The sequence below is a fragment of the Pteronotus mesoamericanus genome, unplaced genomic scaffold, assembly GCF_021234165.1.
Source record: "Pteronotus mesoamericanus isolate MK-2021 breed Mesoamerican mustached bat unplaced genomic scaffold, CSHL_Meso_final scaffold_99, whole genome shotgun sequence".
NCBI lineage: Eukaryota > Metazoa > Chordata > Mammalia > Chiroptera > Mormoopidae > Pteronotus > Pteronotus mesoamericanus.
In genome coordinates this window covers 11,045,901-11,070,272 of record NW_026555330.1, presented here as the reverse complement: position 1 = coordinate 11,070,272, position 24,372 = coordinate 11,045,901, and the positions used below count along the sequence as shown (strand labels likewise).

General features: G+C 39.1%; 1 protein-coding gene across 2 annotated transcripts in view; it reads right to left on the bottom strand.

The window, feature by feature from the left end:
* The window catches only part of COL11A1 (collagen type XI alpha 1 chain), a 158,492-nt gene that overhangs the window by 26,630 nt on the left and 107,490 nt on the right, over nt 1–24,372 (bottom strand). For both annotated transcript variants that reach the window (XM_054565071.1, XM_054565072.1), the window contains 9 exons: nt 19,809–19,916; nt 14,388–14,495; nt 14,007–14,060; nt 12,680–12,733; nt 11,803–11,910; nt 7,825–7,878; nt 6,210–6,263; nt 4,875–4,928; nt 458–511 (listed from right to left, as the gene is read on the bottom strand). In XM_054565071.1, the coding sequence (XP_054421046.1) occupies nt 458–511; nt 4,875–4,928; nt 6,210–6,263; nt 7,825–7,878; nt 11,803–11,910; nt 12,680–12,733; nt 14,007–14,060; nt 14,388–14,495; nt 19,809–19,916 (648 nt within the window). The remainder of the gene's footprint in view (nt 1–457; nt 512–4,874; nt 4,929–6,209; nt 6,264–7,824; nt 7,879–11,802; nt 11,911–12,679; nt 12,734–14,006; nt 14,061–14,387; nt 14,496–19,808; nt 19,917–24,372) is intronic.

The window sequence follows — 24,372 nt, the reverse complement described above, 5'->3', positions numbered from 1 at the left end:
ATCCCCACAGCCCTGGTCTCTGCCGATGAGGTGCCAGATGCCGCCTTGCCTTTACGTGCAACAGCCAAAAACATCTCCAGACATATTCAAGTGCTTCCCCGGGGGTCGAATTCAGGCCCAGTTTAAACCACTCTAAATGAGAATGATATAATCTTAATATAATATATGCATTTTTTTTGGAGGTAGCAGTGTTGGTTTGTCTATTTCTTTTGTGGGCAACCCACTGAAAAATGTACATGACGAACAGCTCAAGTCGGGATGCTCTAACTTTTGCCAATGTGATTTTTGCAATTCCTACGTTAGTGAAAATAGGCGAGGATATGAAAAATTACTGAACAAAAAAGGCTCTGCGTCTACGATTATTCTTAATGGGGACGAAAGGCAAACAGAGAATTGCATGCTAAATGCTCTAAAGGGGATTCCCGAGGACCCGCGCAGGTGACAGGGCGGCGCTTACCCCTGGCCCAGCTTCCCCGGGAGGCCCTGGGTTTCCTGCTTCCCCAGGTTCACCCTGTAGAGAAGAGATCACACGAGCGTCAGGACACAGGAACGATGTTTTCCATTTGTAAAGGTGCCTTCACCGATGGCCGTGCCATTTTAGACTAGCCCTTAAACCACTATATTCTTCAAAAGGCAGTGAAAAACTTTAAGACGGCGAAGGAACTTTTCCGATTACTGACTTTTATTTCTCAGATGACGAGACAGAACAGGACAGGCCGATGCTACAACTCCAATCAGTCAGCTACCAGCCAGAGTGTTCACATGGGTTTCCACCAAATCTCATACAACACACTGTGTGTATATGTGTGCTGCATCTCTATCCATACTACTACAGTTAGGTTTATGGATTAAACAATTTCAGTTATTTTCATACCTATGTACGAATTTGATTTACTTTTACTTTAACAACTAAGCAAATAATTTGGTAGTATTTTGATATTCCTGTAAAACATATTTAGTAGAGGTCTAAAGAATGTAGAAAAGGAATGTATTTATAAGATACTTAAAGGTCCACAGATATTAATTAGAACTGCTCCTTTTGAGGATATACACATTATAAATTTGGATGGCTATTTTCTCTCTTACAGACTTATAAATAAACCTCTTAGACTGGTGAGTTTTCATTATGAAAGTCTGTAATTAATCCTTTGCACTTAGAAATGCAGGCAGATATCCTACCCAAATAAATCATCCAAGTGAAGTAATAACATTAGTACATTCATGCACCTTATTCCTACACCAAATCAGTGCTACTAGAAATTCTGGAGTGGAAAGCGTTCTAATTTTTTTTGAAATGTAAAGCCTGAATGTTCTTTAACTTTTAACTGTACTCTTTCAAATATTTCCATTGCACATTAATTGGTTTGAAATGCATTATATTAAATATAAACATAATTCCAGGGAAGAGGTCATTTCATGTACATAATTCCTTACTCTATGAAAATATGCACATATTTTTTAACTTTGTGAATTATCTGCATAAGAATGGAAAACATTGAGCACTTTCTAGAAGCTTATTAGTACTATTATTGTGTAAGAATTACTTTCTTCTCAAGATGAGGAGCAAATTTTTCCATTCTTTGAATAATTCTGACAAGTAATATCTATTTTAATAATATTGCATTTACATTATTTACATAGCAATGAATCATTCAGCTATCTGAATATGATGGAATGATATATGTGATATTTTTACTCCATTTTTCATATCTTTAAAATAAACTTTAAGTAGCTTTCCATTCAAAGAAACTGTAAAATGTTCATATCAAATGCTTTATATATGGAATATATACAGTATACTGCACAATCTCATTAGGTGCAAAATTCAAAACAGCCAAACTCATACAGGCAGAGCATGATGGTGGTCACCAGGGGCTGGGAGCTATGGGGAGATGTAGGTCAAAAGGTACAAACTTCCAGATACCCAAGGTGAATAAGTTCCTAAGATCAAATACACACTATATATAATGACTATCTTTAATAGGACCATACTGTGTGCTTGAAATTCGCTAGGAGGGAGGATCCTGAGTATTCTCGCCCCCCCCCCACAACCACGTGAGCTGAGGAACATGTTAATGAACCTGAATGTGGGGATTATTTCATAAAGCACACATGTGTCAGAACACCAACTGGTACACTTTAAATATACACTGTTTTATTTGTCAATTATACCTCAATAAAGCTGGGGGGAAAAAGAAATTCAGGAAATCTACTGACAATGTGTAAAACATTTTCTTCGGCACCACATGGTGAAATCCCAGAAGAAGAGGGGAAATAGCTATTTTTTTATTCACCCTCTGTATAATTTGTTGTTCTGTTTTCATCTTTGACCACTCTGAAGTTCAACTAAAGTAGATTCTTAAGGATTATTTTGGTATTTTCAAAGGAGGGAAATGATAGGTAGTAAAACAGATGGGTTTAAATAATTGCCCAAATTCAAAGAAAGTTTTTAGTATGAAATCTCTCCATTTTGAGAACAATGCATCAACGTTCATTGATCCAAAATCCATATGAAAATTACCGTTAGTCACTAGATTCAAGTGTGTACAATATAAATGACAATTATTTAGGAAGAAATTAATGTTGTATAACTAATAGTTGATATGTGATGATTATATGTGGTTACATTATAAACTTTAAATGATCAATACTTATCGTGCAACTGTTTTACCCCTTCCGTAACACCCTCGTTCAGGCTAAAGCTCTCTCCAGAAGGGACAGCAGAGTATTCCGTATGCCTCACGTCATAAAATATGCATTAAATCTTAGGGCACTGTTCTGATATATATCTCTGTTTTGAGGAAATCGTTGCGGTGCAAAACCCATCTGCAGCAAATCTATATTATATGGAAAACAGGTTAAACATATTTAAGCAAAATGCAGCATGACTAAAGGGTATGCTTTTCTTCTTTTTTTTTTCCCATTGAATTAGTGACTGGAAATAAATTTTCCAACATGGAAATAGGGACGCATTCAGCCAGAATCAAAGCTGATATCAGCAACCTGTAATCTATAGCAAAATGTATTACCCAGATGCCGAAGAAAAAAATTAAAATTAAAGTCTCATTTCTATCTTCCTGTCATATAGGAATAGGAGAAAAATGTTTCAATAGAGAAAAATGAAAACTTTATTTTACAGTAACAAATTTAGAGTCCGTTGCATTTTAATTGTAAGAAGTAGAATCACCACCATCTGAGCCTTTCTCTCGAGACTGGGAGTTGGCAAGGTTACCAGTAGGCTTTGAGCAAATGGAAACAGCATGGGATGGGGGTTTCCAAAACTCCAAGCATCTGGTCTCCATGTTTATCTGAGAGTTACTCAGAGGAAAAACCATCAAGGACGCAGCTGAACTGCTTACAACCGTTCCCACTGCGGCCCAAAGCTTCGGGAAACAAGCAGAGAAGCTGGAAATGCTATGCCATGGTTTTAGAATTTGCTGTGCGGGCAAAACTAAAAGCAGAGACTGGAACCCACAACTCTAGTCAGGAGCAGAGCCAAAGGGGACGGTGCCAGGGGGCGCGGGAGGAGAGCTGTGCCCCCATCTGTCTGACACAGCGACAGCCACAGGGCTCGCCGGGGCCATCGTTCCTACGGACGCAGGACCTCACGGGGTATGATCTTTCCCTTCCACTCCCAGCTCACCTGCAGCTTTTCAACATGAAACTTCAAATTGAAAAATATAAGCAAAGGGATAATCAATTTAAAAAAAATAGACTGTTTATGCAGTAGGAATCAGATAATAACTTTAAAATGTTTCAAATGTAGTAATTAAGAAACGATTTGAATAATCATATTGGGTTAATTACATTCGAAATACTCGTATGTGGGTGTTGAGCAGAAATAAATGTCTAAATACCATGTTCTAATCTTATTACATTGCTTTTCTGAGGAACAAATTTTTAACTTTAAAGTAAGTGAATTTAAATATATGATATGGCAAAAATTTTTGAGACCAAACAACAGAACTTTTATAATTAGGATGTCTGTACTTCAGCTATCATTCAATAAATAACTAGAAAATTCAAGACATTTCTATCGCTTCCACTGTATAATATTTTATGGTATGAAATTTCATTTTTGACCCTCAAAGCTGGCAAATATTTTATCTTTAAATAAAGTAAAACTGTTGTCAATTTTTTGAAAACTCTATTAAGAACTGAGCATGAATATGTAAATAACACATCAGAGAATCATTTTGACATTTTCATAAAAAGGAAGAAGAGATATTTTAAATGTAATCACGTTCATGAGAACAGGGAGCTAGTCTGAGCCCAGATGTTGCGGCACATGCCAACTGGTTTTGAAAAGTGCCAAAGACAGGTCATAGTGTTAGCAATGAAAATAGCACTGCAAATATGACAGAATGAATGACTAATTCCCTTGTAGTTGGAAGGATTCCTTTTTCCCTTTTAAGTCAGTTACATCAACTGATCTCTCCTATTTTCAGTAATGAGCCTTATTAGAGACACTTGGTCCAGTCAGCCCTACGTGCGTTGCAGCAGATAGATCTTGACTTAGCCACTTTGTAAAGACAAAACCCCGATGCAGCTCCTGGAGTTCTCCAAGCTTCAGCTTTCTTAGCTTACACATGAGGATAATAACAATACCATCATCATACGGTGGCTGTGTTGATTAAAGGAAAGAATCCATGAACATCGTTCTGCACAATACCTGGTGATGAAAAGCACGGTTATCTCAAAATCATTTTACCTTTAAATCTGCAACTACTGGAAAGGATGAGCTGTGATTCATATATAACTATGTGTGACACACTTAGAAAGACAATACTATTCGAAGCCCTTAAAATATTAGCCAGGGGTATCCAAGTGCTCTGTTCTTGCTGTTTCAAACTGTGAATCCCTCCATTCCTTACCTTTTCTCCAACTCCGCCCACTGAGCCAATGGATCCTGGAGGTCCTTGTGGTCCCTACAGTGTGGGAAAAGGAATACAGCTATCCTTACTCTTGGAAGGATGTAAGGAATTCATAAATATATTCTAGCTGTTCTTAAAGAGAGAGAAATATATGCAAGCATATCCCAAGTCATTGGAAGGACGGGATAAAAGCATGCCCTTTACTGAATTGTCAAATTTACTGGAGAGCAATAATTAATATAATATAATATAATATAATGACATAATAACACTGATTTTCTAATGCACCAGAATTTTGAAGATAAGGCAGGATACTTTCCAACTCCAGTCATGCCAGTTGACACTCGTAATGTAAATTTGATCTTTCTACCACCAAACATGTCATACTCAGAGGATGATTTTGTAAATTTTTGTAGTGGATCAAAATACAAATCTGGTTAGGAATTATGTAATCCCTGCAAAAAGCAATATAAACCATCTCTCAACCTTAAAATTCCCTAAGGGCAAGGAAACCCTGAAAGCTTTTTTAGCACACCTTCTCCTAGCACACGCTGGTCTGCCAGAATTAAAGGCAGACATAACAGGAGAGCAATAACGACAAGAATCAGCGTCTCGTTCTTTGTGAAAAGGTGAGGTCAGAAGGAGAGAGCCCATCAAAGCCTGTACATTTGTTAATGGCAACAACAAGATAAGTATGGCATTACACTCCAAAATCCTATCACACTGGAACAGTGAGTCACTTATTAAGCTCAGGGAGACCATTTATACACCTGAGAAGAAATATTTTATATGGTAAGAGGTGCATGGTATAGAGTCATGCACATATTACTCTAAGCTATTCTATAGAGTGAAAATACAAAATGCAAAGCTTTTAAATAAAAGTCACTGGTGATAGATGCTTACACAAGGGATGCTTGGCGTGCAGACCTGGGTCAGTACAATCAAAACCAATTACGAACCATGTCCCCAGGCTATTGTAAGCTGTAATGGTTAAACTTGAACCAATCCGGTAACACTGAACAGTCATCATATGCAGGGCGCCGTCTTTGTATGTTGAACTGAACAAATGTGGTTATTATAACACAGCCGGTATTTCCCACTCACCAATGAACATACACTGAATGTGAACTTTGCAGCTATAGCCTATCTGTGGTGACTGGCTCCCTACTAAACCTGTTTCTTTTCCTGTAAAATGACATGGCTCCTTGCACTCTGGGCCCAGAAACATCTGATAATAGCGTCATTATCTCCCTTGCGTTTTGGACACCATCTGCCATTCCATCGCGCCAACACCCACATCGCTTCAACAACATGAGCACATTTCCCAGTCCTTACGTCAGCTCCGCTGGGGCCCTGAGGGCCTCTCGGGCCTGGAGGGCCAGGGGGACCCTGTGGGAGAGAAACAGGAAGGTTCATGAGGACCGTGTTCAAGCACCTTGCTGCTGTCTTCATTCTGTGATTAAGAACACCAGGAAAAGTGCCCGCCTGCCACGTCGCGGCCTGCGAACCGCGGGCGGGGGGGCCTGAGGTGCCCCGCGGGACAGCGCCCCGCCTCAGCGCACAACGGTCTACACCAGGCGACAAGGAAACGAAAACTGCAGGAAAATGTTTTGGTTAAGAATTTAAAAAGTCTACTATCACTCTCTGGTATAATGAATTCGCAATGCACCGCGAAATATTTTATGCGAGGGTGTGCGAGAAGGTTAGTGTACAAAAGGAACACAAAGTTGAAGCAAGAAATGGTGCTTGCGTAGATTTAGGATTCTTAAGTCTATAGAGTATTTTCAAATTTGTGTATTTTTTTTTTTTTTTGGCAGCTCCATGTTCCCTATGTTTGAATTGAAGTAAGATTAATTATCTAGTTGTCTTCCTAAAACAGTGGTTCTCCCATCTCTTTGGGCATTAAAATTACCTCGGACATTTTTTGTCAAACCCTGACAGCCAGAACCTGGGACCTCACGCGTGCGATTAATCTGTAGTGAGCACCAGGGCATTCGTCTTCTTTTAAAGGTCGCAATTTATTGAATGCCATGGTTGAAAAACTTGTCTGCTCGCTGTTACCATAGGTCGGGGAGGAGGTGTTTGTGCCAGGGACCCATGGTGGCCGCAGCGCGGGAGCAACCTGCTCGGCGTCTGCGCTGCTTGCTGTCTTCATCGGTTATCTGAACTGGCAAGGTTTATGGGCTCTGCTTTTAAGTTTATTGTGATGATAAAAATCACTTCTTGCTTGAAGAAAATAAAATCTATCATTCAAATGTAAAATGACCCAACACGGACTTCAAGGAAGTAAAAAGCAGAGCAATGATTATTGAAAGAAAGGAGCAATTAGGACACATTCATTACATTTCAGTGTTAATTTCAGTTGCCTTACCTAATAGTTTCTTTACCCAATACAGTGCTTAATGAACAAATATATGTATTTCAAATTTTCATTTGAACTGTTAGAGCAGAAAGCCAGAATCAATCAATGGAAATCATGTCATAGCTTTCTAATTAAGATTGAATTCTGTATTCAATTAATTTACAATTACAATTAATTTTTAATACTGTGTTAACATTTGCTAATTATTCCAGTCTTGGGGGACTACCGTCTGCTCTTTACTTGTTCCACATGAAAGGCCAGAGCGAAATACTAATAAATAACTGAAGTTTATAGACACCTCAGTAATATATACACATAGAAGTGAAAAATGTGTAACAACCTATGAACCAATGAATGCGATATGTGTGTTCCATATCACTCAAAAGTGAGAAAGAAGAAGAAACAGAGGTTCAGGGTGATGAGAGACTCGATGGTTGCAGATGCAGGTTGGATGGAGGAAAGAGGAAGCGGCCATTAGAAAGGTCACAGCCTTGAGGGCCACTTTGTTCACATTAATAAACCTTGAGAAAGACAGTAGTAACATGAAAATGTATCACTTCTATCAAATACTTAAAAATAGAAACTTACCATGGGACCGACATCTCCATTTTCACCTTTTTCACCAGGCGGGCCTGGCAGACCCTAAGAACAACAACAAAAGCCACTCCTTCATTTAAGAAGAAACACTTGGCAATTTCTAATACAAAAGCAAAAATTAAATATAAAGTAAGAAATTAAAATTAGCATAAAAATGAGGACTCAGAAATTATCATGTCAAAATACTAATAATGCAAGTATTGACTACAGGTGATAAAATCTTACATTTATAATTACAAATAAAATTTGTAATTTTTACAATACAATGCTGTTTGATTTTAGTTACAAGAACTCAGAGCAGACTGCAACTCAAATTTCACCTGGTATGTCTTTAGGGGGAAAGTAGTTTATTTTCTCTTGATCTTTCCAACTAGTACCCTACGCAGGATTGTTTATATTTCTTATTTCATATCACAGTGCACTGTATACACTGAATTGTACACAGTACTTTAAAACACAATTTTGCTACTGGTTTGCATAGTTATAATCGTGAGCTACTTGGAGGCAGAGGTTTCTAGGTGTCAGTTTTGTTTTTTTTTTTTATCTCTAGCAGCTAGCAGAGGGTCAGTCAAAAACTAGGATTTCAATAAAATGTTGACTTAACGAATGAATGATTGAATGCTAAGAAAATAAATCAACAGAAAAAGCTATGTGCAAAGAATGTTACTTGTAACACTATGATAGTTAAAATCTCAATAATTCCAAATGTTTAATCACAGAAAACATAGCTAAATCAAGTTGGTTATATAAACTGATGGAATATTATAAAACTATTAATACGATACTAATTCTCTAAATATGTGTATAAGTAATAAAATACAAAAAAAACAAATGAATATGCATACTATAAATTTACCTGTAAATACCTGTTAAATAGGCAGAGTAATTATTGGACAGGAATAGTAAAAGTGGTAGTACTTTTTGATATAGGAGGATTATGGAGTGTTTTAATTCTTAATGTTTTCAGTATTATCATTATTTGTATAGATATCCATATGTCTTTTCAAAGCTTGTGCAACAGTGTCTCAGGTATAATCTATTTAAGGAATAAAAAATACACGATACGAAAGCTCTAAACTTATGCTGGCATTTTTGAAAGCAATGATCTGCAGTGATAACTATGTTTTACCTATGACTCCCTACACATGCAAACTAGCTGAAGCATGAGTTTCAAAAAGTAATACTATCTTTAATGCATAGGTGATGATTTTTGACATTTTTTTCTATTTTACTTATCCTATTACATGTCATCTTTTAATGCTGATTAACCCACTAAATTGCTTTGATGACCTACTAATTCCACATGACTCTCAGTTTGGAGAAAGGCCACTTTACCAAGTATACTTATAAACTTTTAAAAAATTGGACGTGTATTCATTTTTATGAAGAAATCTTAGTTACTGATTTGTAATGGACAACATATACCAGGATTTCATTTTGTATTTTATTAAATGTCAGATAGATGTCTAGGAAAATAGACTATTACATGTACTTCCTAGATAGGTCACATGATGTGATGGAAGCTTCTAGAATTACTAGAGATGTTCCCAGGAGGAAATAGCCAGGGAGTGTTTCAGATTTTACAGGGCCTGAAAATTTCCTGGGAGAGATTGTTAAATTTTAGTTTCAAGACCCACAACCGAAGAGATTCTAATTCATTGATGGGGCATACACACTTAAATTCTTAAACATGCAAGTAGAAATTAACACAGATAAAATATGTCATTTTTAAGTCCATTTTCTTTGGTGGTATGTGTTGCACCTTAGACATAATTCAGTTCTTATAAACACTGTATAAATTAACAGTCACAGCCCCTATATTTTGTCAAGGTTTTCCCCTCTTTTTACTAGAGAGTGCATCTAATTTGGGATCCCCAGGTTGAATGTTATATAAATATTAGTTTATAGTTTTCTTTTATTTCCTTAACAGGCCCAGCTCCGCATTGCTATCATTCCTTTATGCACACGGTTACTCCTAATAGTGACTCAACAGGAACCTCCTAAAAGAAAAAGATTATAATACTTATTTCTTTTTGATGAAGCTTGATTATAGTTTGAGTTGATTAATACAGAACGTTCTTATTATTACAATTAATAGAGACATAATGAGTCCGATTCCCCTACTGCCTTGGAGCCAAACACCCTAAATGACCCTCCAGTGTTAATCATTTCCTGTGTCCTAAGTTTCCCCTCAGGAGTAATTTTTATCTGAAGAGATTCTGTTGAAAGGTCTGTCAATTTAATATCATTTGCCAATTAAGAGATGAAATCAAAAAATGAATTTAGGCCAAGGATGCTCATTCTCTATGTTTCCTTTAAATGCAGATAAATAGTGAACATCAAGTTGAAAAATCAAGTCATTTGACCACACTAGTGTACCATTATTATTTGTCTATTATAATTGCTACAATCTATTCTGCCATGAAGACTCAATTAAAGGATGTAGATCAATTGTGAACATGTTAATTACATTAGCATCTTTTCAGATTCCCAACTTAAAGGGGTAGCTGTGGGAAAATATAATCAATTTTTTAGTGAACTGATTTCTTGAGTCACCCTCATCAAAGAGCACATTGATTATATTGTGGAAATGAAGATAATTTTTAATTAATATTTTATTAATATGAGCTACAAGGCATCTTCTTTAATCATAAGAACTGAATTCCTAAATTATACCTTTAAAGAATTTGGAATAATCATTAAATGAAAAAGTGAAAAGTGGAAAATAAATGGTAGCATATCCATTTGCAATCTAATTTTTAATGACTTGTTTTCAAATATGTGTTGTTTCTCACAAATATCTGATATGTAGTACTACGAAATATGAAAATGAAGTCTTTGCATTTTCAAATTTAAAAGTATTTATTTTGGCATTAAAATAAAAACAGAAAATGAGAATATGTTCACTGGTAGACATTCACGGAGTGTTATAACAATAATAGTTACGGTAACATAATTAATTATATTGTTTACAGTAATCTGTATGGTTCTATACCTAAGCTATTTAATCTTAAAAACCAATATTCTGGGACTTTACTTGTGAAAATAAAGCTGAAAAATTAAATTTGTACAAATGCAACTCCTATTTAATTTTCTACAGCGTCACAGATATGTGAATGCAATGACTAGATGATTTAATTTGAACATTTCTAGAAGTTCTGATGTGGCATAACTAACATCCACAGGGCACCTAATATTATTTAAAACAAAAATTTGTGCTCCTTTAGAGGATCACTAGGTAGACATAGAATAAGAAAGTGGAGAAGGAAAACTGGCTGTTCCCAGAGTTTGCAGGAAGCAGCAAGCGTCACGTGGGAGGAAGGGAGAAGAACCCCAACAGGGGTGTGTAGTACGCAATGCTTCGTCTAAGAGTGCAGTTGAAGCGCATATCTAGATGAAAACTTCTTAGTCTGCAATGTTTTACAGTAATATATTTCCCTTCCTGAACATGCTTGACAAAATACAAATCATAATCTTGCGTTATTTTAAATGATCAATGTACTGTTCATTTATTTTACCCAGTTATTCTTTCCATTTGCCCTTAGTATTTTCTCTTGGTGGTTGTGATTGGCAGTTTGCTATTTATAAAATGCTTTTAATTGCTGCTATCCCTCTGAAATACTAATTTTTCTGCTATGAGATCTGCAGGGAAAAATAACCTTCTAACAGCTCCCTTCTGACCATCAGACTTAAACAAGATGCACTGTTCAAACACAATGAGAATAAAGAAAGCAGATGTAGTTTCTCGGGTGGGCTAAATTCAGACCAGAAACAGAAACAAGGGATGAAGCAGCTTTAGAAAAATTAGTAGTAATTGATAAAAAAAGTTGCAGTTCAGATACACATTTAAGAAACTCAATCCCTACAGTTAAACGTGTACCGCAGTTCCGCTTTGTTTTACACCCACCGGGAAACGTGGTGTGCAAAGCAGGGGCAATAGCAGAGGACGCCAGGCACAGAGCATCTTACCTGCAGGCCGATAGGACCGGGAGGTCCCGGGAAACCTCTTGCCCCCTCGTCACCTTTTTGTCCAAACATCCCCTGCTGACCTCTGGGACCTGGCTCACCATCACCTCCCTGGTGGAGAGCAACGAAAATGATCACAGACTCGGACGATTATGATTCTGATACAAGTCATCCTAAAGGTATGGCTGCTTCTAATTTAATCAAAGCTGGTCTATTTCCTAGCAACTGAGTAAAAAGTAGATTAAATTTCCAGTGAATATACCATTGTTTGTTTTGTTTATATTCTTTGTATAAACAAAGAACATGTTTATTCATCTAAACATTTGGCTGGAATGTGGCTGATTTTTATTTTCTTATGGTTACCAAGTGAAGTAAATGTTTTGTAATAAGGGAAAAATAATGTTCAGAATTTACTACAAATTAAGTACTTCTCAACTGGGTAGGATCTATTTTAAGATGAAGTCACGCCCTGACCTGGTGGTCTCAGTTGGTTGGAGTGTCAGCCCACTAACCAAAAGGTCACAGGTTCAATTCCCAGTCAGGACACATTCCTGGGCTGACGGTCCTGTACCCTAAACCAGTCGATGTTTCTGGCTCACATCACTGTTTCTCTCCACCCCCCTCTCCTTTACCCTCTCTCTAAAATCAATAAGAACGTCCTTGGGTGAGGATAAAAAGAAAAAGAAAAAAGATGAAGTCACAACGTTTTTTCTTTATCAAGATCAGCTTGGTTAGCTACATCAGACCGTCTAAATTTCAGTCAGCGTTAAGCATACAAACAAACGTATCACTACGTGCACTAGACTGGTTACGCGGCAGTTCATGCATTCAGTCAGGGTCTGGAAGGATTTAGGTCTGGTGAATAAAGAAGAATACTTACAGCAATTCCAGGGGCTCCGACAGGACCCTGAAGACCTGGGGGACCCGGAGGACCCTGTGGTGAGACAGAAATCAGTCATTTTCAACCTGAAGCCAGAAGAACCCCCCATACAGGGCTGGACATCTGGCTGATCAAAACCTATTAAGCGTCTCGACGTTTCTTTGTGACATGGAGCCAACCACCATTTATGTCAGGGGCCTTGAGACTCGGCCGTGCCCATTTGCAATCAATTTTAACTCGGCAGTTAGTGAAAACACTCGCATCTGAAATGCAGATGTTAAAAACGGATTTCTGTGCTCACATAAATAGTGGCCACATTTGGAAAATTTCAAAATACCAAATTTCTTTAATGAGATGTGTACGAGTCGGAACGAGCACATGAAAAAGTCGTCAGTGTGCCACCCTTCTCACTGGCTATGAGGACGTGGGGACTCTACACCTGCAAACTGAGTGTTATTTATTAAGTATACCAGAACTCCTTATTGTGAACGATAGATTTTAATAGTTTTATTAGTCCTACATGCATACGCATTTCTTGCTAACTGCCTGTTTACGTGTAAAGAATGGATAAGGCATTATAAAATATCCAGGCATGACAGAATAAGAGTCATTGGATTAGATTGTCCCTTCTCATACCGCTACATGTCAGGAAAAGTGCTTAACGCAAAGGTTGTGAACATGTGGCCCTGGGGCCTTTGGGCACAGGAAGCTTTTTCAGGTTTGTGTGAGGTCAACATTCTTTTCATTACAGCTACAACTTTCTCTGTCTTTGAGCCATATGACCATTTGAATGAATGGCGGGAAAAACTGCTGGTTTCTTCCTCTTATTCTGAGGAACTATTGCTTATCTTTGTATCTACATGACTTGGAAAAGAGGTTTCATTAGAATTGATTGAATACAAAGTACAAGGGAATATAAACTGCCATAGAAGAATAAAATTTAAATTAAAGAAACAAAGAAGCCCTGGCTGGTGTGGCTCAGTGGATTGAGTGCTGGGCTGCAAACCAAAATGTCATCCGTTCCATTCCGTCAGGGCACGTGCCTGGGGTGCGGGCCAGGTCCCCAGTTCGGGGCGCGTGAGGGGCAACCACACGTGGATGTTTCTGTCCCTCTCCTTCTCCCTCCCTTCCCCTCTCTAAAACTAAATAAATAAAATCTTTAAAAAAAAGATTAAAAAAAAATAGAGTGGACTGAATCCCAAAGGGAACAGTATTGATACTATAATCTTCTGATAGGTAAGTAGTACTAATGAAAACAGTCCGTGGTTATTAGCAAAAGGGGTTAAGTAAATAATGCACCCTTAATAAAAAAGTCGGAAAAACTCACATTTTCTCCTTTGTCACCCTTGCTGCCTTTCTGTCCGGGTTCACCAATTTCGCCCTGTATTTGAAAATTTGAGGTAATGTTTACCTTACATTTATTTCAGAAGCACATATATTTAAACATACAGAAGTAGTTTTGTCATTGGCTACTTTTTCTCATTACCATTGTCTTTGAACATACTCCCTTTTCTTGTTTATACCCCGCATTATCATGGGGTAGCTACTAAGTCTCAACCTCTAAAATAAAACTTCTGAGCATGTGGAACGTGTATGACACTCTGGAAGAGACATCTTTGGCTTTGGCATCTGGTCTTAGATCAAATCTAGGGTTCTTGAGAAAAAATGCACCTTACAGCAGATACACCGAGGAATAAAGACCACCCACCTTGTCTCCGTCTTCTCCGGGGGAGCCGGCAGGCCCGGCCGGCCCCGGGAGGCCCACGGGACCCTGCACCCCGTCTCTGCCCGCCGGGCCTTGGGGACCTTTTTCTCCCTGTATTGAAAACCCAGCAGACCGTTACTGTGTTAGAAGAAACCTATCAATTAGCTGCTCTCTACAATTTCAAGGTGCAGCTCTAAGTCATGCTCTAGCTTCCACGTTTGACGAAGAAATGGCTTAATGTTCTCAAGAAAAACATAATATTTTGTAAATGAAGACACAAAAAGTCCCTATGTTTGTCTCCAACCAAGAATACTGTCCTTGATAACCATTTGTGAATCTCAGGCTACTTTAGACTTTTGATTTTAAACACGCGTTTTCTAATCAAGTATTGCATATGGATGAATTGGATGCTGGAGGTTTGCAAGAACTTGGTGAGCCTTTCCTCTTCACGGGCAGCAGCGATTAAGCCTAAAGACTCATAGACATTCATCTGCTCATCGCCCAGCTTTGCAATAGGCTTTACATGGGACCTTGTTCTATTTTTAACAAATGTGTCGTGGGCTGTCTTAAATTTTGATATTTTAATTCATTGCTGCTTCCACTTACTCAAAATGACGAGGCTGCTAGCTTTTTTGTTTCTTTTTGCTCATTTTTTTGACACTGGCACTATCTTCCTGTCTCAAAATTGACCTACCCGTATAATGCATAGTAATAAAAATAACACCTTGATAATGAAGATCACTTGCATTTCCCGTTTCAGAATTCCTCTCAGAGTTTAGAATAGCTCACTTTCTGAAAGCCAGGCCTTCACCAGCTCTGCCCACGGTAACCTTCCTGCTTTGCAGCCCCCAGTGCCCACCCCTCCTCTCCTCGCCTCCTGCCTCTTTCCAGTGACCAAGCTTCACCCGCTGAATGTGTTTACTTCGCTGTACCTCCGCCGCTAACGCCTTATCCCACATCTGACCACTGACCATCCTCTCATCTAGTCTCACTCTCAAACTCTCCCCTTTGATGTAACCAGACAGAGACACTCTGAGAGTCTTCCCAACATCCTGCAACTCCGCTTACATGTTTAGGATTCCTAAGATGAGGACCCCGCTGTGAGCGTGCCCTGTGGTTATCGGGGGATCGGGCTCCACTACCTGCCAGGTGCACGGAGCCGCCTCAGGCCCTTGTTGTCTGCATTCCAGTCCCTCTAGACTTGTTTCCAGATAAATCTGACCCCAGCGCCTCCTGTCCCTTGGCCTGAGCACACGTTGTTGTTCCCTTGGCCTGGGATGCGAATCACAAAAGGACTCCACCTAGTTAATTCCTTCTCATTGTTCAGAGGCCACCCTCGATGTCCTGTCCCAGGAAAGGCCCCTGCCTCGGCCCCTCTGCGGTGAGCCGGCACGCAGCAGTGCACCTCCTTCACGTCACTCACCGGAGTGTGTCAGTACCCGTGTGCTACTGATCCTCTGTCACTATCTAACTGCCCCATCAGACAACAAACTGCGCGAGGGCAGGAGCTGTTTCTCCATGCAGCTGCATCCCTCTGGCCCGTGGCCCAGGTGAGCCACGTAAGGAGTATTTGTTGAGCATGCTAATGACTTAATGACAACAAAAATACCAAAATATCTATACAGCAAAGTTACCTTAATTCTGACTTATTACTTTCCTGGGTTCCCTGTGACCTTATTTTACGAAACTGTGCCACAATGATCGTTTAAACCACACCCCTGCTATCACCCTGGAGACCTTGTCTTCCCTGCAAACCGAATACTACAGCACGTTAAGCCAAGTCTGCTCCGAAAACATGCCACGCTGCTCACAGTGGACTTCGCTATTTTAAACGCATCCGCTGATTTAGCCATTTCTCCTCCATTGGGATTTCTCGTGAGCCTGAACTCCAGAAATCAATCCTTTGATACAAGAGTCTCTGTAAATAAGGCAGATTGATTCTTATTACCTTCAGTATATTACACATATAACGTACAGACCTACAGCCAGGAATCACCTGCCCTTCATTTCCTCTGATCCTGGTCTCTGTGGAGCCAGGCAAAAACAAACAAACAAACAAACAAATAAATCTATCTTTCAACTTACCAGTACATTCTAAATTTAGATTTTTCATTTACAACTCACAAGACATACTTCTCCCTCCCATTCTGTATCTCGTGGCCCTCAACCTGTAGTACTACCAGAAACATCACCTGTATCCCCTTAAGTATTTATTATTTCTACACCTTCATTAATAAAATAGGGGAATCTAGTTTATAGGATTAACCACTTATTTCCACATCAGATCTGGCATAGTTTTATATTAGCCTCTGCCCACACCCTCAACTGTTGCTACAGTTCACAGACTCCATCCCTTTTTAACCAAAAGCCAATTTATTCATTTATTTTCTAGTTACTAGTTCTTCCTTTTTTTTTTTTTTTTTACGACAACTCTGGTTCACATGAGGATGATTCACTGAATAGTTACTAACACAATTATACAGAGTGATTTAGACCTCCCATTTCATCTAATCCCCACAAAGCACAGTGGCTGTCTTCCCGTCAGAAACGAGGAAACAGAACTGGGAATGTGAAATGACGTAGCCAAAAAATCATGAACTAAGTAAATGGTAGAACTGAGCTCCCAACCCAATCTGACACCCTTCACTTCTTCCCTTTCCGCTGATTCTTTTCTGTAAGTCCAAAAATATACGGGCACGACTCCCAGGTTTGCAATCCTAACACTGATCATTCTCTCTGTATTTTTATACACACAGGTTTGCAACGGTACTTTTTCTCTTATCTCCAATGAGCATTGCCTGATCCATCGACAGTTAATACATTGCCTTCACTATTTCTGGATCTAGCATTTTTTCCCCATTTCTACAGCTGCCTCCCAAATAGGAACATTATCAACATAATTTCCTATCTGTAATCTTTGCATCTGGTACTCCCCTAATGCAATTACCGGTAATAGTTTTCTTTAGCAATTATTCTCATCAGAATATTTCTATCATCGCAGTAAGTTAGAGGTTTTAGCTCCGTTCTCCCTGCTTGCTTTTCAGCACCCGTAACCCTGAGTTTCTAATCCGACTGACTGGTTTAGGGACGCGGATTCAGCCTCAGTTCCTCTGTTACTGCAGTATGTAGGCCCTGCGGGTGGATGTGCGTTTTCTACCTTCTCCCTCCCGAGGAGAGGGCTGGCGGGCGAGGGCACCTGGCTGGCCTTCCCCAAACCCTCCCCTTGTGTTTCTCTACGCAAGCCTTACCCTGTCGATGCGCCTGTGGTGTTTCACAACATGAGCTGCTCAGGGGAGTTAAAACGCAACACCAACGTTCGGGTTGAGGGAGAGGGAGAAGCCAAATGCCTTAGCCAACATTTCCATCAGTTTTTACTGAAGCTCTGTATGGAGGTCTATGGGCGTTTTCACCCAAGGATTTTATAACCGTTTTATGCTACTATCCTTCAAATGCACACCTTCTTAAAAAATGTTTCTTAACCCAGTGTCCAGCACTCAGATGCTGGCAATCGCTCTGTGGAATAAGCGAACGATGGAATGGACATCTTGGCACTTTTGCTGGTGGTGGGAGTAACCGAGGGGCGGGACGGGCAGGCCGTCGGTTCTCTCGCCTCCTCCCCCGCAGGCCGCCTGCTGCCGCGGCCCGGGCTCAGGTCCTCCCGTGGGCTCCTGTCGGCAGTTTCTCCTTCACCTCAACAAATTAATGTCTTCTTATCACTTTCAGGACTTTTCCGTATTCTCGTCTTTGTTTCGGTATTTTATTTCTTTGTAAAGTCAAGGGACTGAACCACTTTAAAGCCCATAATTCCATATATTCACAGAATTCTTGACTTCTTAATTAGTATATTCTCAATTTGAACAAAAAGCAATGTATGTCTTTTTTTTTTTTCTTCTATATATGCCTTCCTCACTGTGTTGTGCCAAGATGTAGGTGCCCTGGGTGTTTGAATGAACTTGGGTGAGAGGGTCTGAATCCACGTCTTTTCTCTCCCTTCCCAGTACACGGGATACTATAAAAATTTAATGGGCAAGTCTTTAGTTTTTGAGGTTGGCTGGAAATTACAGAACTTCTAAGAGGGGGGCAAAGAACAATTTTTTCATAGTTGTTTATTAACATCTCAGAAAATAAAGTCTAAATTTCCAGCAAATTTACTAAGTTGGAAGTATATTACTTTAAAAACAATTCTCAGTAACTCAGTGTGCTTTGTTTCTGTTCCCCCAAAATTCTGCCCAAGGTGGCGTGGCTTCATTTTAATATGCTAAATGTTTCTGAAAGGTAATGAATTACATGAAGCAATCATTTTAATTTGAAAACACTTGAGAATATCACAAACAGTAATGAGAGAAAATGCTTGGACAAGGAAATCACCATGCTTAATCTGAATCAACTTGCTAAAACTAAAGTCTTCATGATAAATAAGTATTTTAAAAATAATAGGGTTAGCCCTGGCTGGTGTGGCTCCGTGGATTGGGCACCAGCCTGCGAACCAAAGGGACGCCTGTTCGATTCCCAGTCTAGGGCACAGGCCTGGGTTGTGGGCCAGGCCCCCAGTGGGGGACGCGTGAGAGGCAACCACACAGTGATCTTTCTCTCCCTCTTTTTCTCCCTCCCTTCTCCTCTTTCCAAAAATAAATGAATAAAATCTTTAAAAAGTAAATAAAAAATAATAGGGTTAAACTAGATTACATAGTTCAGGACTTACCTGTATGCAAAAGTATTAAACGCATATATTTGTGTATGATAGTCAGCTATTTTCATCTACATTTACTGAATGAGTCTGCATTTTAATTTTGGAGGATGAGAGATTTTATGTTTTAGAAAATTAATATGATTGAATTAAAAGCAGGAACAAAAATAGGGAAGAGATCTTGACAAAGAAACATAAACCTAGTGAACAGAACATAGCCCATGATCACTGAAACATAAAAAATTTCAAGTCCAATAACTATAAGATGAGATCATTTGTCCGAAGTTTCCCATCTCATTCGCTGTAGACCAAAACTCAGATTACATGAGAAGAGCAGCCACTTTCTATGGGTTTAACTTGCATGAAAATGATTGGAAATATACTCGTATTCCAGGGAGACTGGAAACGCACACTTTCCTAATATAAAGCAGCAAGAAATAGTTTTAATCAAAACTCCAATTTTATTTTTTTAAAAGGAGCAAAATCAGGAGCCTTTTACATTAATAATATCCAACTCCTTCACAGGTAGTAGGGTTTCATAAAGCGTGGAAAAAATGCCATCTCATTTAATGGAATTTGAAATTTTCTCTATTATAAAAATAAAAAGAAGCGTGCTTGTATGCCAGGCACACATGCAGGGAGAACGCAGCGAAGTTGGAGGAGCTAATATCCCTGAATAAAAAGTAATAACTGTGCGGCGCGGCAGCATCATATGTTTTCTCCTTGAAATTACTTACGGGAGCGCCCTTCTCTCCGGCCGGACCCGCAGGGCCCTGGGGTCCTGGACGCCCTGGCAACCCGATGGGGCCCGCTGTGCCCGCGGCTCCTCGTTCTCCCGGCGAGCCCTGCACACGGGGGCGGGGGGAGGGTGTATGTTGTTATTAGTGAAGGAGAAAGTGATGCTAGCTCAGGAGTCACTCGCTGAATAGTGCCATCGCATAGTACATCCTGCAAAGGTCACTTTCAGACAATTTAAGGTCTCAAACAAGAACAGTTGTACTATTTGAAAGATTAATTTCTAGTCCAATATTAAAGTTCGGAAACATTGGTAAGATAAAATAATTTCAAAATTATATATATATTTAATATTTTTAAAGATGTTATCTTTTTTCATTTAAATGTAAAATTATTATAAAATTAGAGATACACATTGGTCTTTTTATAAAGCATGTGAACATGGATATATATATATATATTTTTCATTGTTGTTCAAGAACAGTTGTCTCCATTAAAAAAAATATGAACACTAAGCGTACTCATGTGCAGGCAATAGAAATTACCCAGATTTGCAGGAGAAAGAAACCTAAGTGAATGTATACTTTACTGAGAAGCTGTGGTATAAAAATTAAGACAAATATATATTTCCTTAACTGGATACATTATGCCTGGCAAGTATGTGAAAATAACTCATGGTTTTTACTTAGGAAAAGAACGCTTGTTAATTTGTAGCGAAGTATGTTTAATCTTTAAAATTAATCGAGTAAATATTTTCATACATATGAGGGAAAGAATGCTGATTTGGAAAATGACAAAGTGAACAGTTTGTAGATATTATATAACATTTTTTATTATACAAAGCTTAACTATTTTAATGACTCCCTTGGAGTATTAATAAGATTAAATTTCAGATTGCCATCTTGCTTGTGGAACCTGCATTAAAATGAACAATAAAAACATATTACTTTTCTGTAGTTAAAATACTGCTGATGATATTATCACAGCTCATTAATTTCAAAAAAGTGGATGAAAACTTTTTTGATGTCTGTTTGCTCCCTGAAGTGCAGCTGCAATTTCCTTTTCTGTTAGTTATTTCAGACATTCTGTAAGTCTAGCTAGGTTTAATAACAGCATGCTCTGCGCTGGTTTTATTTTATACATCTATAAATGAAAAGGGAAAATCTCTGATGATATGTACCGATTAAGCAAATCATATTACAAACTTGCGAATCTTACTGAAATATCCCCAGGCCAACTTTGAAGAGAATCCTCCCATTCCAGCTGAATTACTAGAGAAGTTCCTTTTTTTATTTTAAATGGAAATTGAAACCCAATAATAAAAAGAGAACCATTTCCACCTTCCACAGGGATGCAGGGTGAACCTGAGATTCCACACACTGAGCGGGAATACAAGAGGCATTACGGTGGGAATCAGCCCTTGAACACGGACGCAAATGCACTATTTTCCCATGACGGGCAGGCATCTATAGTGGTAGGAATTATTGCATTTCTCTGTAACAGGCTACAGGAAAGGACAGAGGGCTTTCTCATTGTCAGATACATAATAACATCTAAAACTAGTATGTTTGGGTTTAAACACAGGTGAAACAGGTCACAGTAAGTTCCACAAGGGTAGGCCTGCTTCTTTTTTTCACTGATGTCCAGCCAGCTGAGCAGGGCTGGCACACAGCAGCCTTCAGGAAATGTGTCCTTTGCGTGTGACCTGCTCTCCCCAGCACTGAACCACTTACCTAGTTCCATCTTGACCAAACTGATGAACTTCTCTACGGCCCCCTTTTCTTGCCAATAAAATCTGGGCTGATACAGCCTTTCACAAGGCTATTGGGATGTAAATGTTTTTTATGACATTTCAAGTTCTTTGAACGATATATCCCTTAAACTATGAGTGGAATGGATGTTAGAGAACTCTACATAAACGACTCTATGGTTCACAAATAGATGTGCAATTTCAAATGACTGTAGAAGTGAAATTTTATGAAAACTAAGCTCCAGAAGGTGGTGTGGTAGATCTAATGTCACAGTGTTAAAAGGAAGGTAGACCTTTTCCACTTGCCTATACTTCTCTACTTTTCATCCTAATTTAAACTGCTTGTCAAAAGCTTAAGAGAGTGTCAAAGGTAAAAAAAAAAAAAATTGAAGTCCTCATCAGCTTTTCATCTAATAATCTTAGTAGTCAGTAATGATCGTTACCTGGATCTATGCGGGGGGAGGGGAAAGAGGCTGACAAAGGAGTAAGGTTGAAATAAGATCTATAAATAAATGGTTTATAATAGAGGGAGTCAAAACAATCTTGATGAGTCACCGTGGCCTGTGAGACAGCAACAGGAACTACAGTCACGGCGACAAGAGCCAGTGAGCGCCATGAAAACATCGTAACATACAAATTAATTAAGTGTAAACTATTAAGCTGGTTACCAAGTATAACTTGTCAACACCTACACATACAGTGGCAACAATCAAGCTGCAGTGAGGTTAGAGAAGAAGATGCCTTGTCAAACCAACCTCTTTTTATTTACCAAAAACAACAACAAAAAGTCTGTATACTTATCTCTGTAGCAATGATGAACCTTTTACACATTAGAAGTGCTTAAATGGAAATTCCTCAGAGAAAAAAGGGGCTAAAAACTACAGAAATATCATCCCAATTTGTGATTTAAAAAGCAATGGACACGTGACAAATTAAGTTTTTCCAAAGGCAATAGTATGTGTTAAATTACACGAATTATAACCACCATAATATCATAAAGTGTCCTGATATTTAAGTACTAAATATTAACCACTATAGGTCACTTCAAGTAAAAGGTAGACATTTACCTGCTTTTAAAAGGAGGGAGGGGGGATTTTCCATATCTATATTTTAGTTAATTTCTTTTACTTTACACACTCAACATTATTTTGTGTTAGTTCCAGGTGTACAGCATCGTGGCTAGACAAATCACACACTCCGCTAAGTGGTCCCCCTGCCATTTCCGGCACCCACCTGGCACCGTACACAGCTATTACAATATTATCAACTGTTTTCGCTATGTGGTACTTCCCGTCCCCGTGACTATTTTGTAACTACCAACCTGTACGTCTTCATTCCTTCACCTCTTTCACCCCACCCCTCATCTCCTTCCCCTCTTGCAACTGTTGTCTGCAACCATGAGTCTTTGGTTCCTGTGCTGTTTATTCTTTTGTTTGGTCCTTTAGGTTTTAGTTATTTGCTTTAACTGTCTTGGCTTCTGTGTTCCACAGCACCTCCCTTAACCCTTACAATGGTAACAAAATGAACAGTAGCATCCGTTCACGGTCTTGCAGTGCTAAGTGGTTATATCTCTGTTTCTTCCCACACAGAACACCCAGATAAACATTTTCTCCATTACTTTCCTTGGGTGTTTCATGTTCTGAGGAGCATTTGCAAAGTAAATGAAACTGGTAAACAGACAAGCCACCTCATCAGCATTCAGTTAAAAGGCAGCCCGCAAGGGAAAGAAGCATAAACACAGAATGCTCTTATAAACCAGAACTATACAAGGAAAAAAAAAAAATTCTGCCCCCTCTTTTTTTAAGGTCAGGTTGACCTTCACAGCAAGACTTGTATGAGGTAGTTCCCGTTTTGCAGATTACAAATCTTTTAGATCAGATAAACTAAAAACTCTGATAAAATATCAAGCACTGCCACAATGTAAAGCCTAAATTCTGAATATTAACCCAAAGTCCTGTTGGTCTTTGGTCCCCACCACCAGCTTCATGCTGGTCCGCTGACAACTACTTGAGTTCCAATAGAGAAAACGTGCTTTATCTTAACAAACGTTGCGCTTGACTGAATTAGTCTGTAGGTGTGATCCTTCTAAACACTTTGACTTCCATGTTTGAGGAATAAGTAAAAGGCAGTGAAAAGAAGGTTCTCTGGAATGGGATGTAGGAAAAAAAATGAGAATTAATAGGAATTGTATGGGAAGGGGTTATAAACTCCTAAGGAAAAATTGACAAGGAGAAGGAATAAAAGCATATAAAGAAGAAAGGACAGTCAGCAGCGTCAGGGAAGAGTCGTGAAATAGGGGGCCTAGGGAAGGGGAGAGACGGCGTAGTGCACAACTGGGAAGCCACAGACACCCCCCCTGAGCTGCCTGTCAGGCCCCTGTGCTAGACTTCCTCCACATGAGCTCCCACTTCCTGGGGAACAAAGCAAGTAGTTGTAGAAATAGAAGGCTTTTATTAAACACACTATTATATTTCTTTGAATCACCTCATTTTTAGAGAAGTCATGCTTGACCATGAGGGGATTCCATCAGAAAAACAGAGGAGAGATTATTTAGGGAATCCATTTCCCTCGATTTTGCTCTATGAAACCATAGGTAGTAGAAGCCATCTGAGAATTTGCTTGCCTCACGTATTTGTGTGTGGGGTGCGCTGACATAAATACAGAGCCTGCGATCAGCCTCTGGGCCGCATGTGGGAAAAGGCTGCATTGCCCCCGCTCTGGCTGTTCAGCCTCTGGTGGTTCCTGCTTTGCGAGCGTGTGAGCATCAGATGGCCCCTTAGTGAGCAAACCCCTGAGACCAGTAAACACGCCTGGGC